Source organism: Zerene cesonia, chromosome 11 (assembly GCF_012273895.1).
Source record: "Zerene cesonia ecotype Mississippi chromosome 11, Zerene_cesonia_1.1, whole genome shotgun sequence".
Taxonomy (NCBI): domain Eukaryota; kingdom Metazoa; phylum Arthropoda; class Insecta; order Lepidoptera; family Pieridae; genus Zerene; species Zerene cesonia.
This window is the reverse complement of record NC_052112.1, coordinates 3401691-3402399: the sequence shown is the minus strand read 5'-3', so window position 1 is coordinate 3402399 and position 709 is coordinate 3401691. Positions and strand designations below refer to the sequence as shown.

The window sequence follows — 709 nt, the reverse complement described above, 5'->3', positions numbered from 1 at the left end:
ATTTATTTGGTATTTATATTTTGCTTTCAGGCGTCCAATAACAATGGTGAATATGCGACACGAAGTTTACCGCGAGTACGGATAGATGGCGGCCCTCAAGCGGGTAACCCTGGGGTGAGACTTCGTTGTTGGGCAGCACCACCGTCGATCACAGAAGAAGAAGCGGAAGACGAAGTAGAAGATGATGCAGTGTCGTTGAGAGCCCTACCAGTTCAAGGCAAGTGAAAAATTTAAAAGCAAAAAAATTGTTTTAGTACAGAGCCACCTATTGACGAGTAGTACTAATTAAATCACTATTGTGTGTTGATGTAGCATTATGCTCATAGATGGCGCTGGTTATTTTAATTCTTTCTATCGGACGGTAGATGTCACGGCAATTGCTTTATGAGTTTGTTCCAATATCTCTTAGATGGCACTCAACTAAACCTACGTTTCTATAACAAAACTTTATCAAACAAAACAATGTGTGATGAATGATGATATAAGATTATTACTAAATGAGCTTGTCGTTGTTATCTAATAGTGAAAATATAATTGTACATAAAAGTATAATATGTTGTATTTAACACTAGTTGTGTTTGCGTTGAATTTCAATAAGTAGCTCTCTTTTTACAGATGAGCAAATTTAATGTTTTCTTTTATTGTTTCGCTTTGATGTTATACTTTTTTGTTGACTGGACTAATGGACTTGTTTGTTTGTACTTAATGG

At 35.8% G+C, this 709-nt stretch overlaps 1 protein-coding gene across 1 annotated transcript in view; it reads left to right on the top strand.

Annotated features, from left to right (window-relative positions):
• Positions 1–225, top strand: part of LOC119830517 — a 27646-nt gene extending 27421 nt beyond the window's left edge. Inside the window, exon 5 of the mRNA XM_038353567.1 lies at positions 31–225. Within this exon, the coding sequence (XP_038209495.1) occupies positions 31–225 (195 nt within the window). The remainder of the gene's footprint in view (positions 1–30) is intronic.
• Positions 226–709: the final 484 nt, after the last annotated feature.